The 13,010-nt window shown below is 52.6% G+C and overlaps 4 protein-coding genes across 4 annotated transcripts; 3 read left to right on the plus strand and 1 right to left on the minus strand.

The window, feature by feature from the left end:
- Nucleotides 1-370: 370 nt before the first annotated feature.
- EI97DRAFT_456749 (uncharacterized protein) lies at nucleotides 371-2,238 on the plus strand (the record flags this gene model as incomplete). Its single annotated transcript, XM_033800757.1, has 4 exons — nucleotides 371-493; nucleotides 547-1,110; nucleotides 1,159-1,919; nucleotides 2,052-2,238. 4 exons carry the CDS (start codon nucleotides 371-373, stop codon nucleotides 2,236-2,238), a joined length of 1,635 nt encoding a protein of 544 aa, XP_033655870.1.
- Nucleotides 2,239-5,091: 2,853 nt separating this feature from the next.
- EI97DRAFT_456750 (uncharacterized protein) lies at nucleotides 5,092-5,417 on the plus strand (the record flags this gene model as incomplete). The annotated part of the gene is made up of 2 exons (XM_033800758.1): nucleotides 5,092-5,265; nucleotides 5,343-5,417. The coding sequence occupies 2 exons, from the start codon at nucleotides 5,092-5,094 to the stop codon at nucleotides 5,415-5,417; spliced, it is 249 nt and encodes an 82-aa protein (XP_033655871.1).
- Nucleotides 5,418-6,477: 1,060 nt separating this feature from the next.
- Nucleotides 6,478-10,767, minus strand: EI97DRAFT_394633 (uncharacterized protein). The gene is made up of 4 exons (XM_033796306.1): nucleotides 10,236-10,767; nucleotides 10,037-10,185; nucleotides 7,921-9,992; nucleotides 6,478-7,874 (listed from the first exon to the last, which is right to left on the minus strand). The coding sequence occupies exons 1-4, from the start codon at nucleotides 10,680-10,682 to the stop codon at nucleotides 6,745-6,747; spliced, it is 3,798 nt and encodes a 1,265-aa protein (XP_033655872.1). The 5' UTR covers nucleotides 10,683-10,767; the 3' UTR covers nucleotides 6,478-6,744.
- A 119-nt stretch (nucleotides 10,768-10,886) lies between these two features.
- On the plus strand, nucleotides 10,887-12,933 carry EI97DRAFT_431575 (cysteine proteinase). The gene has a single exon (XM_033797970.1). It carries the CDS (start codon nucleotides 11,177-11,179, stop codon nucleotides 12,776-12,778), a length of 1,602 nt encoding a protein of 533 aa, XP_033655873.1. The 5' UTR covers nucleotides 10,887-11,176; the 3' UTR covers nucleotides 12,779-12,933.
- Nucleotides 12,934-13,010: the final 77 nt, after the last annotated feature.

Genomic DNA, 13,010 nt, shown 5'->3' on the forward strand with positions numbered 1-13,010 from the left:
ATCGCTTGAACGTCTTGGATTCGCAAGAAACGTGAAACCTAGCAGCGCTCACTGTAGCAATAAATCCAAAGCCCATGTTTCCGTATTAGAGATACGCGTCGAGCTCCTTTGCAGGGTGCCCCGCTGCCACGCGGACCTGCATCACTTGCGCAGCTCCACCAAGGCAACCTCAAACCCCAAGATAAATCGGCGGACATCACGGTATCCGCCTCCACTTCCACGCCACCATTTCCCTCCGCATTGCGCATGTCTACACCCATGATAGACTCATCCATCCTCCTTCCGTGATACAAGCAGATGCTGGCGACAGAAACGTCCCTCTCCAGCAACCCCGCTACACCTCCGCTGCAGCACACAAACCCTTCCCGCCATGGCATCGCTCGGGGCGCCCCTCAGCGTCGCCGAAATCACCAGACAGGCCGAGAACTTTGAGTATGATTCCAAGATCCAGCTACGGCATTGGCTCCGCTCTGCGGATACCATGCTCAAGGAGGTGCGTTCCTCAGATTCCCATTGTCCCGCATACGCAAACTCACACTCAGCCAGGCCCACGTCTACGAGGCCGAAGGCAACGATGTTCAGACCTATCTCCTCTTATATCGCCACGCGAAACTCGTCCTAGAACACCTCGCGAAGCATCCTGAGAGGACTTTGGCGGAGAACAGGAAGGCATTGAGTGCGGCCAATGCGGCCGTCGCGCGGAATCTGGCAAAGCTGGAGGTGATTAGGCCGCGCATCGCAAAGAGACATGAGGAATATCAGGCGAGGCGAAACGCCCAACGGATGGCGTTGGAGATGCTGGAGGGGCTAGATGCGAAGAACGAGTCCCTGGCGGAGAAGAGATACTCCAAGCGGCGGTCCTTTGAGAGGGCCACGCTGGATGCAGGGCAGAATAGGTTGCTGGCTGCGAAGCTCGCGCAGAGGGAGGTGAGGCGGAGAGATAGTGCGCGGAGAACCGTGCGGTCGCAAGAGGAGGATCGCACTGGTGGCTTGTGGGTGGATTGGGGAAATGAAGGGAGACGAAGCGATAGTGAGACCGATGATGATTTGTCGCGGCAATTACAAGAGGTAGCGAGGCTACAAGACGAACACAAGACCCAGAACTTCTCCGTACGTTCCCTATCAACCTACCGACAGTGTGTACTAATCGACATACAGCGACCGACATCCCACCCTCCCACCTACCACTACCCTTCAATACCACATAGGAGTACCCACGAAAGATGGCCGGGTACCGACGCTCACCTCCCGACCCAAGGCACAGCACCAGCGCGACCTCCAAAAGAACAAATCTACCGCGAATCAGGCACTCCCGCCCGTCCGCCACCCGTACCCCCGAAACCACCCACTGCACCCACACCTCCTCCCTTCGAGAATCCACGCCCGCCCCCTATACCCGGCAAGATACTCGACTCGGAGTCTCAAGCACTCCCCATCCCTCCACCCATTCCCGGCAAATACTCCCCTTCACCCACCCCGCAACTCCCCACGCCCCCAGCCGAACCCCTCGACGAATTCACCTTCAAACCCTCCGCCTACCTCGAAAACGGTACGCCCCTCCGCACCGTCTTCCTTCCCAACACCCTCCGCTCGCACTTTCTCGCCGCTGCCTCACCCAACACACGCCTCAACCTCGAAACCTGCGGCATCCTCTGCGGCATCCTCAAATCCAATGCCCTCTTCGTAACGCGCCTGCTCATCCCCGAGCAGACCTCGACATCGGATACGTGCGAGACGCTGAATGAGGAGGAGTACTTTGACTACTGCGATAGGGAGGAGTTGATGGTGCTGGGGTGGATCCATACGCACCCCACGCAGACGTGTTTTATGAGTAGTCGGGACCTGCACACGCATGTGGGGTATCAGGTCATGCTTCCCGAGAGCGTGGCGGTCGTGTGTGCGCCGAGTAAACAGCCGAGGTGTGTACTTCTCTTGTCTTTTTTTCCTTTGGTTTTCGTCGCCATATCTCTTTACCGTTGCTACCTTATCCAATCTCTCTTTGATCTGCAATTGTCGTGCCGCTGGCTAATAAAACATGGAATGGTAAATAGTTGGGGAATCTTCCGCCTCACCGATCCCCCCGGCAAACAAACCATCCTCAACTGCAATCAACCGGGCATCTTCCACCCGCACGCCGTCGACAACATCTACACCGAGGCGGTGAAACCGGGGCATGTGGTCGAGTTGGCGAATGCGCCTTTGGAGGTGGTGGATATGAGGCCCAAGGGGGAAAGGTAGTGTTGCGAGAGGATTACGCCCTCGTATTTTGAGCAACCCTGTCGAAGAGCTCGTCGAATAGAACGGGGAAAGTACGGCTCGTAGACTATCGTAATAGCAGTATGTCGGGCTTAGGGCTCGACAGAGTTAACTCTCGCCGTTCGATGGTTCAGAGGACTGTTGGAGGTGGCGAGCAGCGTACAAGTCGTGTACGTTCAATGGAGAGCGTGGATGGTTGTGGTGAAGTACGTGTTCAGGATAAGTGCTCGCTCTAGGTGTTCGCTCTTTGCCGTCTTTTCTGTGGAGTAATATGCCTTATGTCGGAACCCCAACGGTATGGATCGTCTGACTGACGTGGACTGTACGATCCCATCCGCCCCATTGAAGACTAACTCGGCATTAGAGCACGCGGATCCATCGCCACTTCTCGTCTCTTGGGAAGCCCAGTTTTGGAGGACGCAGCATCCCGCGTGTCCTTTGATAGTGCGCTGATGCTTCGACGCCGCTGCCGGGAGGGTCATACTGCTGGTAGCGACGGGGACAGAGAGTGTGTACGGTGTACTCTGGTATGCTTTTGGGTACCAGGAGGAACGAGGGTTTCTCGGAATGGCGGGGATAGACGGTACATGGCGAGCGAGGATGAGGGGAGGTATTTGAGTGGTTGTTTCGGATTTGAAGGGGTGTTGTTGGAAATGGGGATGGTAATGGGAATGAGGAGATTTGGGAGGCTGGGTTGAGGTCGGCGCCGGTGAAGTAGGGACCGTGTCGGCGGTGGGGAGGAGTGAGTACGAGGGGAATAGAGGGTAGGTGGAGGGTTTGAGTCAGAGGTGATTTGTCGTATCTTTGCGTTGTAACTCCCTGCCCCTGTATCTCTGTCCTACTCTCTCCTAGTGCCTTTCACTCACTCTAACCCGTGATCCTGCATCTATCAGACAGTGTAGCCACATCAGCCACATTCAGCGACATCCAACTCCCAAAATATTTCATGCCCCATATAAGTACCAAAACACGCAATCCAAACATCAAACACCGGTGAGATAGTCCAGGCGGTTGGGTCCTGCGTCTGGATCAAAAGATGCGCTTCTCCGATGCAGTCGGGCTAACTCGAGTTGTGTTTGGTATTTTTTGGTCGGCGGTTCGATTCACGGCGGTGACTCTTTTTTATTTCTTTTTTGCTTTTTTTGCTTGGGTTACGGGGACTTTGTTTGCTTCGGTTACGGACTTTGTTTGGGATAGTGGATCGGGGGAGACAAAGGAAGCAAGGAATCAGTGGGTAGCGCTGGAAAGTACTTTCCGGCAATGCACTTCATATATTGCCATAAAACACTGTGGTCCATCTTGTTCGCATCATCCAAAGTTAGCAGCTGCGGTACAGTTGACCGATTTGAACAGTACTCCTCCGTATCGACCACTTCTTTGCACCATGTCCTTCAGACGGACATTGTCAATATTTCCGATGCACTACCCCGAACCTGCGAATGAAACGCCGTGTGGTGCCTGGGTGATGCTAAATATACCTAGGTACCTAGCATAATGTCACATTGCTCTCGTATTGCTACCCACAGTATGCCAGAACCGCTTGATGGGGCACTACCAAATGGTGATATGACATTCGGTTTGGGTACGCTATGTTTGGACCGTTTCTTCGATTTTCGATGGAGATTGCGTCCGGTTGATGGAAAGGGTTCGAGATAGTTGAAGGTATCTCATTGATCACTTTGAATATGGTGTTCCGGTGTACTTTAGGGTAAGAGGGGATTAACAGCTGGACGAGCACCTAGGTAGGTCCTCGTAGTTTCTTCATCGAGTGCGTATTGCTAAATGCGGGTAGCCCGTGGCGCAAATAACCTGCACTGTGCAAGTAGGCTACTCTTCCGCTCTCCACGCCATCTGTAGAAGTGACGTGAACCCATGGCATGAGCACTAGACCAGACTTTGCACAGCATTGGTCGCCGAATTGAGTTAAACCCATGAACCCTGGGAATCCTTTTTCTTGCAGTGCGTCCGGCCATGTACCCTTAGAGAACACATTCTCCATCGAGATATAAAGTCGTTCTCTCCAACACTTCGCTCCTACAGAAGAACAATATATGCTGGCTCTTTCCCATCACCTTTGTCTGTCTGTGGCCGCTCTCCAAGAAAACCAGTGCATGCCGGGGCGCCATGTCCCTTCCACTCACCCTCTACTCTCACTCGCACCCTTCAAGGTTTGAACAGCCAGAATGCCATCGTCCCGGCTAGACCTACCAATGGTAATCCTCGATAATTTTCCAATACTACAACACTCTCCCAAGCTCCCGGTTGGCATGTGGGGTCTCGTAACCCAGAAAGAGACAGCTGGGAGACAAGAAATCCCCACAGTCACCGCTTCCCAAAACGTCCAAAACCGCTGCTCAGAGAAGCATAACCCATAACCAAAATAGCTGGACTACAGCGGGAAATCCACCTACGCAACTAATACGGCTTTCCGCCACTCCCGCAAAACCCTCTCCATCCGAAAAAGCGAGAAATGCGAGCCGAGCCGTGCCCGTATACCGTGTGCCAAGTGTACCCATTCCACAGCGACACGAGCTCTTCATCCGGGGTGGGTTAATGAATACGAGTCGCCCAGCACGAAGGGACAGCCGTTTAACGCGTACCCTAGGGTATACTACGCTTTAGTCGGTGAAGCCACGTCCCTATTTCGAGAATGTACTAGGCGTGTATACGTATACCTAGGTATATAAGAATGTCTATATAAGGAGATATCTATCTATATATATCTCCCACATACCCATCTACCCTTCTCCTCTCCCTCCCTCATCAACAAAACCCATCAACAACCCCAAATCCAACATCCATCTATCCCACACCCTACACCCACAAACGCCCACCATGCTTTCGAAACCATCAACGCTCGCACTCGCATTCCTCGCAACACTCGTCCCTTCCGCTGTGCTCGCAGCACCTGCACCAGCAGCAGCACCAACTGGTGAAGTAGTGGATGTTCCGCGAGATGTCTGTCTCGCCATCTGCTACTTTGACGAACCCGAGTGTGGAGCGCCTAGTGTATGTTTTTGGCTCTTTTCCCGGTCCACCGATACGAACACCACCCTACTACGGACAGTGCTGACTTAGCGATATAGTACGCGGTTAAGACGAACGAGTGCTGGACGTGCTGCACGCCGCAATGGGGACCGGTTGAGACGCGCGATGAGTAGGGGAGGGGGATGAGTGGAGTTGAGTTCGGCGCGGCGGACGCTGGGGTGGAAAGTGGTAAGGGAGAGAAAGGGAGAGGATATGATTGGATTGGGTTGGACTGGAAGGGAAACGGAAGGGGGGAGGTGAGAGAAGGAGCATCAAAAGGTTGCTGTGCTGGATAGTGGAAAAGTAGAGTAGGACAATCAGAGGGTGCTATGCTGGATAATAAAAAACTAACATCTGCTCAATATCCGAAGGATTTTTTGACATCGAAAAAACTATCCGCCCATGTAAAGCCCATGCTGTAGAATGGGGATGTGTTAAAGAAGATTTGAGGGTGATGGCGCTCTGACTTCACTGCTCGCTTCTCTTTGAATCTAATTATATATGATTAAGAACGAGTTTCCAATTCGGAGACGCCAACTCTCCTTTTTTGTCTGGCTAAGCTAACGTGTATAGTGGTTGTCGAAGTAGCATCTCATACCCCTGACTCATCAACTGGCCTGAAAGCATTGTACGGCCTTGTACTTCACCGTAACCGTACTCATCAACAGAAGGGGCGCGAATGTCACCATTCCCGACTATAGTCTTCATACACCTGTACAGTAAGCCTTGCAGAATACCCCTTCTCCCCCAGTAGTTAGCGTAACCCATCAGACTAGAGCATACCTGAGTAATTACGCCGCCTGAAAGCCAGTCGTGCTGGATTACTCTCCTATCTCTAACGTAAGCCACCACTGACATTCATGGGCCGTGGACTTGGACTGCGGCAGCGAACACCAGCTGGAGAAGTCTGAAGGGTCGCGTGGTTGGAAATACACCCGTAGGTCCAGCCACAGAGTCTGCCGCGGATATAGAGGTGAACGGAAGGTGAACTAATCCAATGCTGTGGGTGGAGGATTATATTGGCCCTGGAGCATTCGGTGTAGACATACATTCGTCGTTGGAATCCAGATAACACCGGAGCAGCTGATAAATCGGGGAATGGGACGGTGATGGTAGTAAAGTTCTGATGGGTTAGCCTTGGGAATTGAGAGCATATTACCAACACCGCGCGTCTACTCTAACAAAAGCTTTTCAAGTGGGTATCCATTTACATTCTTCCTTAACAACCTCAAGACTAATGCGACCAGATTGTTCTTGCAAAAGCAGATTCGCGTCTGGACCTCAGCAAACCGAACCTCTTATCAAGAGTGCACACAATACGCTCGCAAGGCTCGCTCTATACATAGTACCCATCCAAAATCGAAAACTAAAATCCGCTCCATGATACACCTAACGCCGCCGAAATGCTCATTTGCACATAAAACTCCAATCATACCATACCCCAACACCAACGCCACTGTCTCAATACTGCAACAGCTTTTGCCCACTTGCACCCTTGCCTACATCTATGCCCTCGATCTGTTTCGCGTAACTGCACCATCGGTCCTTGATGCTAACGACCTCATACGTCCCCTCTTCCTGGACAGGTATACTCATAAAGTGCTCGTGCGAGATCTCGGTCCGTATCTCCAGAACCTTGCTCTTCCGGCCCTTCTGCTCGTTGGTGCTTCTCGTGTAGGTGAATTCAAAGGGCGGCGTTCCCCAGAATTGAAACTCCAAATCTGCCCCACTGCCCTCGTGGATATCGACTTTCGTCACCTGACCGCCCGACAGCCGGACGGAAGGTATGGGATGAATGCGTTTGGTCAGGTCAAGGGTCGCGATACAGTCCGATGCCGAGTCCTTCAGACCCGTCAGTGTGAAGGTTCCGGGAAGCTCGGCAAGCCGGCGGAAGGTAGTCCCAGGATTTGACGCTTTACGCTCTTTGTCTTCGAAAGTATAGAACACGGTGAACGGCACCTGACCCCCAAGAGCGAAGGAAAGCCGCTCGCCAACGCAGAAGTCGGTGCGATCTTCGAGCGGCGTTGCCGTAGGCGCATCGTGCACGCTAATTTGGACGCGTGGGCCGCCGGGCGGTGGCTTATACGTACAGCCACGTGCGTCTCTGATTTTCCGAATTGAAATTGTTGAGTGGCCCAAACTGAGTTTGCGATGCTCAATCTTGAGGTTATATTTGTTCGTGTTGATCGATTTGTGAACGCTTACGTCCGGCTTTGGGGTGCCATAGTGCTTGATCTCCACTTCAAGGTAGAAGGGAGGCACACCCTCCAGAGTAATAGGGATGACCTCCTCTCCGTCAGCTTCGCGTGAGCAGAAACTGTAAGTCTTGCCAGGATGGTCGAAACGAGCGCTAGGTCGAGGGTTAACCGTCTGCAAGATGGTCACTGGTGTGAAATGTCTCGAAGAGTGATCGTATTTCCCGTCGGCAAGCTGTACGAACTTGTACTGGTAAGTGCCAGCTTGCGCAGTCTCAGCGCGGATGGATCCCGTTCCACCTGGAGCACGAATCTCTTTCCTCTTCAAAGCGGCTGCCTTGCCGCTCTTCTTGTCTCTAAACTGCTGTTCATACGCCAATTCGAATGGCGGAGAACCTGATCTTGGTCAGCTGATTCACAACGAGGTGGTTATAATCCATACCATTCAAAGTGATGTCGAATGAGTCTTCTTCGCCTTCGCAGACCTCTTCTCTGATGTACTGGCCGTCTTTGAGAACCATTGATGGAGATTCGGGAACCATGATGCGAGGGCGGGGAATCCACCCTACGGTGAATTGACCGGTCTTTTCGTCAACGAAGCCGGGACATACTCTATCACGCACTGAGAGCAGTTGGTAGGTCCCTGACGTGTCGATACGCAGCTTGGAATTGGCTTGGGCAATGTCCACCTTTTTGACCGCCTTAGTGTCCAAATTTTCATACTCGAGTCGCCATGGCCCACTACCAGTGAGACGTAGAGGAAGTTCGACGGCTTTTCCTTCAAGGGCCATGACGGCCTGTTTGCCGTCAATCTGGCCGAAGTAGGCTTTTGGCCGCTCATGCCGGACGTTGACCCTGCTCTCTGCCTTGAGAACTTCCTTGCAGCCCAATCGATCGGTGATACTGGCCAGAGACAGAATATATTCACCCCCATTCCGCAATTTGTCAGTCTTTATGGTGTAGTGCTCATCTTCAACCACGACGGACCTCTTCTGCCGTTTTCCATTGTGCACAAGTTCGTACTCGAGGGTGAACGGACCCTCACCGCGAAGGCCAACATCAAACTCTACGGTATCATCGATGCAGACTTGCTTGACACCGTCGGCTTCAATGAAGTGAGCAGAAGCCGACGGTTTGACATCTTGTACAAGCTTCAGGTTATGAAGAGGTCTTTCCTCGTAGACCCAGTCTCGTATCGATAGGAATGTATAGGTGTAGTGGCCGGCTTCCTTGGGAGTAAGTTCAAGTGTGCTGCGAAGAGTTTGAACCTCGATCTCCTCTGGACGCGAAGGCCTCTCCCCAGCTCGTTGCTGTTGATACTTGATATAGAAGGGCGGAGAGCCAATGAGGTCGAGGGAAACGCGCATTCCAATGGGGTTGCCAGCACACTTGTCCACAATGTCTTCTCTTGACAGGGACAATTCTGGTTCGGGGGGATTTTGGAGTAGGCAGGACGCAGGTTCGAGCACCTCACCCTGACAAAACTCCGTCGAAACAGATTTCAGAGTGTAGAGGCCGCTTGCGGCGATCACTGGCTGATCACGGTTGGTGCGCATAGTTTCCTTTTTGAGCATTGCGGATAAGCTATGACTTCCATCTGGCAGAAGATCCGCCTCGGGTGTGAAGAGGTACTCGATGATATGGGGCGCGTTGATGGCATGTTTTCCTGTCGAGCCATATTTCACAGGTAAACGAATGACCCTACCCTTTGCAATGCGAAGAGGGCTCTGCGCATTGCAATCGGTCAACACTACGTTTGGTCGCTCATGCACGGTGAAGCTGTGCATTGGTGCAGTCTTGTGCTTGGGCTTCTCCTCTTCATCGTGAGCTAGGAAACTGACATGATTGCCGAGCGCATCGGTGACCTCCTCTACGATGTAGGCCCACGAACCACTTTCTCCGAGAGTCTCGTTTAGGGAAACAGTAACCTTCTGTGGTTGCGCCCATGATACATCCTCGCGGGTAGCACGAATCAGGGCTTGGGAGGTGTGCTTCGATAGGGGCGAGTTATAGCTTTCGGGTGTGAGACCTTGCAGCTCAGCATCACGCGACCTACCGCCGATGCTGGTACGGTACTTGAGGCGCAGAGGTGGTACTCCCTCGAGTTCAAGAGCGACATCAGAGAGATCGTTGCGGCAACGGTTCTGCCCAGTCTGTCGTATCCGGGCGCGTGGGCATGCGACCACAACGGCACTCGACGGCCGTGGCCGCACCTCCAGATTGCTCTCATCAACAATCTTTTTCAAGAGGTAAACGCCAGTCTTCTTGATGTTGTAGTGAAGTTCCAATGGGCTTGTGGAGTCCTTGGGCTTCTGTGCCTTCCTGGCCTTTTTCATCATCGACTTGCATTCGCTTTTTGAGATGAGAATTGTCTCATTGTGATTGGTCTCGATATCGATACGGAGAAGTTCAATAGCAGTAGGATTCGTCTGGTTGACGATGATCGGTAGATCCAGGTGAGTGACGGAAGAGTTGAGACAGAAGGAATCCTTGTTTGGGTTCAATATAGCAGATCTGGCAACGTCAGCACCGACTGTACATTCGAATGGGTGACTTACCCTTCTGGCAGGATGTTTATGATTTGTTTCCCCAGGATTAAGGATTCGTTGAAAAGTATCGCACGAGGCTTCACGCTCCGTTCGCTGATTGCAAGCTCTCTGCTGTACAGGTACGCGCCCAGGGAATAGATCCAGGATTGAATGGGGATCTAAGGCAACTGTCAGTACAAGTTTCTGCCTGCCGAGTGAGCGTACATACGCCGACCTGAAACATCAACATTGCGTTTATGCCCATATGTAAGATGAACAGCAGGGCAGCGGTGATATTCCCCCATTCAACCCAAGGGATTTCGAATAGGGGCAGGCCGAAGACAAAAACCATGTCTATAAAGGACCATTTGAGGAATTCCCACGCCGACGTCTCCTCATCTAGGGTCAGGGTGTAGAAGTCGTACAGCTTCCACGCGAGCAGCAGACCGTACAATCCAACAGCATAGAACCTTTGCTGGGCGGGATCCATGACATGAGTTGGTATCAAAGGTCCTGAGCTGCTCTGGTCAGGTACCTTGGGCACCTGGGGCAGCGGAGAGCGCACATTTGGTCGAGTGGGCGTGAATGTCGCACCGGCACTGCGTGCGCCTGGCGAGCGGTTTGCCTGCGGCGTCGCGGGAAATCCGCCGGGCCCTCGTCGCGGAGTACCGTCCATGGCGCGGAAGGGTCAAGTTGGCATCGTCCGGCGGAATGGGGGGTGTATGTGCAGCAGAGGTTTGCTTGTTGTAGAGCAGTTGTTGTTTTCTTGTTGATCAAACCAAAAGGTTCCTGGCGCGTCGTCGTTTGTGGTCATAGCGTCCTGAGGAGCTTGGGCCATCTATCATTCTCAACGCTGTCCAAACCAATTCTTGACCTCAACACTTCACCCTTCTACTTTTTACTCTTCACCTTTACCAGCTCGTTTGTTTCATCGCACAAGTTCAACAATTCACTTGGGGTTCAATTGTTCCGCCCCGTACAATACGCTCACTAGCGGCGCAGCGGGCGCCATAAAAGCCGCCCGCTGCCACCATGCTATCCTTCCAATTAACCTCCCTTGATTTGCTTTCTGAATACCTTCAATCTTGAAAGTTTTTTCCACTGGCTATTGGTTCTCGCCAATTATCGGAATTTCTGATTGAATCATTCTGTTCCAAGTTTCATCAAACCATGGCGGAAGGTCTAACGGCTTCCACACTGGCGGAGGCTTCCTCCGAGCCAGGCTTAAAGGCTCAGCAACCTGCTACCAACGCCAACGCTGTTGGCGAGAAGGATGGTTCCAACAGCCTTACTGCCTCCGAAACTGCCCATGGTGGAGAGCAGACGGACTCCAAGACTAGTAAAGAACTGAAGGCCAGTGCATCCAGCTTGAAGGCTTACCCGTCAATCGAAGTGACGGATGGTGAAAACCAAGGATCGAATGAGAGCCTGAAGAAGCGAACTGTTCCCGATGAGAATGTTGGGAAATCTCTATCTAGCAAGAGGGCCAAGGATGAGCCGAAGACACCCGTGAAGCCAGGAACACCCATCTCGCCACGCTTTCCCAGTCCGCCCGAGGAGCGAGCATCTGATCATGACAAAGAAAAGTGGGAGGGATGGTGCGAGATTGAATCTGACCCCGCCTACATGTCTGCCATGATCCGCATGATGGGCGTCAAGGGAGTCAGCGTGCGCCAAGTCTTCCTTATCGATGCCGACGAGATGAAGGCTCTACCCCATCCGATCTATGGCCTCATCTTTCTGTTCCGTTACCGAGATTCCGAGGACGCTGAACAGCAAGAAAAGACATGTCCTGACAACGTCTGGTTCGCCAACCAAATGCCTGCCCAGAACAGCTGTGCGACCCTCGCCATCATGAACATCCTGATGAATGCTCACGGAGTTGAGCTCGGGGAGAATCTTCAACAGTTCAAGGAATTCTCGAGCGAGCTTAGTCCATATCTGCGCGGTGAAGCATTCGCCAGCTTCCGCTTTGTAAAGCGCATCCACAACTCGTTTGCAAAGAAAATGGACATGCTCGAGGACGACAAGAATCTGGCTCACAAGGTGGAGAAAAATAAGTCCAGTGGCAGACGCAAGTCCCATGACTCCAATGCATCCGAGGGTAGCGGGTTCAGCGAGGAGAACGCCCATCATTTCATCGCCTTTCTCCCCATTGATGGTCAAGTTTGGAAGCTGGACGGCATGGATTATCAACCCACCAACCTAGGCCCCTACGACATTACCAATCCGGACTCTTGGTTGGAGATTGCTTCGACCCGCATGATGGCGCTCATGGCAGCTGCGGGCGATCAGGACTATAGCGTCTTGTCTGTAGTCCAATCGCCAGTCGTCGGGTTGCGATCCACACTTCTCGGGAACTTCGCCTCTGTCAAGTCCATTGAGACTCGACTCGACAGTACGAACGAAGATTGGCGCTCCTTTCTGGTCTCGGATGGAACCGACCCAATGTCCGTGCCGATTACACCTAGTTGGCTCGATTCATTGGGTATAACCCAGGAGCAGCTGTCCACGATGGAACTGTCGCCTACCGCCAAGGGGAAGCTAGACCACCCACAGATGGAGATGCTGATTGCGCGCCGCGAGCGCCTAGTGAAGGATCAGGAGAGGCTTGCACAGAGGATCATGGAGGAAATGGAGGTGGAGGCGGCGGAGGATGAGAATGCTAACGAGCGCCAATGGGATTACGGTCCTGTGATACAGAAGTGGCTGGAGATGCTGGCCAACAACGGCTACCTCCAAGAGAACCTCGAGAGGTTCATGAAGAAGTGAGGGTCCAATATCTCGGCATGGCCGGCTTTGGTCATCTTGATACTCAGTTCGCGGATGCTTGGCGGCGATGATTGGTACCATACTCTGGCAAATCGAAAATCCCCGTGGGAGCAATATGTACTATAATAAAGAGATACAGAATGAACTCAAATGCTAACTTGTGTAAAATTTCCGTCCATCTTCCCCTTGCAACCATTGTGTGACGGAAGCCTCGCTCGGCTGGACTTGGCAG

The sequence above is a fragment of the Westerdykella ornata genome (genome assembly GCF_010094085.1).
Source record: "Westerdykella ornata strain CBS 379.55 unplaced genomic scaffold EI97scaffold_5, whole genome shotgun sequence".
Taxonomy (NCBI): Eukaryota; Fungi; Ascomycota; class Dothideomycetes; order Pleosporales; family Sporormiaceae; genus Westerdykella; species Westerdykella ornata.

Coding starts and splice junctions, on each gene's coding strand:
- EI97DRAFT_394633 (XM_033796306.1), bottom strand. CDS start 10,682: ATGGACGGTACTCCGCGACGAGGGCCCGGCGGATTTCCCGCGACGCCG. Junction 10,186..10,235: donor TGTTGATGTTTCAGGTCGGC/GTATGTACGCTC, acceptor CAGTTGCCTTAG/ATCCCCATTCAATCCTGGAT. Junction 9,993..10,036: donor ATAAACATCCTGCCAGAAGG/GTAAGTCACCCA, acceptor TGACGTTGCCAG/ATCTGCTATATTGAACCCAA.
- EI97DRAFT_431575 (XM_033797970.1), top strand. CDS start 11,177: ATGGCGGAAGGTCTAACGGCTTCCACACTGGCGGAGGCTTCCTCCGAG.